This window comes from Buceros rhinoceros, unplaced genomic scaffold, assembly GCF_000710305.1.
Source record: "Buceros rhinoceros silvestris isolate BGI_N320 unplaced genomic scaffold, ASM71030v1 scaffold18329, whole genome shotgun sequence".
Classification (NCBI taxonomy): domain Eukaryota; kingdom Metazoa; phylum Chordata; class Aves; order Bucerotiformes; family Bucerotidae; genus Buceros; species Buceros rhinoceros.
Genome location: NW_010429931.1, coordinates 6,312 through 7,239, shown reverse-complemented (window position 1 = coordinate 7,239; position 928 = coordinate 6,312). Strand labels below are relative to the sequence as shown.

General features: G+C 43.9%; 1 protein-coding gene across 1 annotated transcript in view; it reads left to right on the top strand.

Moving 5' to 3' along the window:
• Positions 1–46: 46 nt before the first annotated feature.
• LOC104499357 (Golgi apparatus protein 1-like) overlaps positions 47–928 on the top strand; it is a 2,901-nt gene continuing 2,019 nt past the window's right edge. The window contains exon 1 of the mRNA XM_010142850.1: positions 47–163. Coding sequence (XP_010141152.1) covers positions 55–163 — 109 coding nt within the window. The 5' untranslated portion in view covers positions 47–54. The remainder of the gene's footprint in view (positions 164–928) is intronic.

The following is a 928-nucleotide window of genomic DNA, read 5'->3' as shown; positions in this document are numbered from 1 at the left end:
TTTTTTTTTTTTTTTTGAGATTTGTCATTTCCCTCTCCCCAGGAAGTGCTCAACATGCTGAAGGAAAGCAAAGCAGATATATTTGTCGACCCAGTGCTCCACACAGCCTGTGCCCTGGACATCAAACACCACTGTGCTGCCATTCCACCAGGGAGAGGACGCCGTAAGTGCTAGTGTTTTACTCACATCACCTCTGAGGCCAGAGAGCCTTAAGCTGCATTTTCTTACCAGCATTACCTTAAGTACAAGATATTTCCATGAATCCTTTGCAGATAATAGGGTAGAACAGCTGCAGAGGTGGTAGATGCTGCTAGAAGATGAGTATCAAGAAGTCCTTCCTTGTGTCCAAGGCAGTATCTATTCTTCAATCCTCATATAATATCCTTGCCTTATCTTCAGATTCAACGAGTGTGTTTTATGCTCCATCATTCATATGATTACTAACAACAGTGTGTGATTACCAGATCTGTAACCCTTCCTCTGTTAAATCCTATCGAAAATGAGCTCCTAATACACATGGGCTGAAGGACGTGGACACCTCCTCCTGAGGTTTATCTCCCACCGTGTATCAGTTTCACACAGGGTACAGCTCCCAGGCTTCCCTACAACAATGTTCTATCAGACTGTGTCAAAAGCTCCACTAGAACCAAGCCACTTCTCTTAGAGAAGCAGGTCGGTTTGGTTTCACAAGAGTCGTTCTTAGCTAATCCTCTTGGTCCTCTTTCTTTCTGTCACTCTTTGGCCGTGGTTAGCTTCTTTGTTTCAGTATTTTTGACAGGTGAAATTAAGCTGAAGTTCTTTGATCTCTCCTTTTTTTTCCTCCTCTGCTGAAACATCCCAGTTTTTTCGTTCCCAGTATTACAGAGGGCAGGTCATCTTTACTACGCTAAGTTCAGGTAGCAGCTAAAGGCTTTGAGCCCCCATCAGC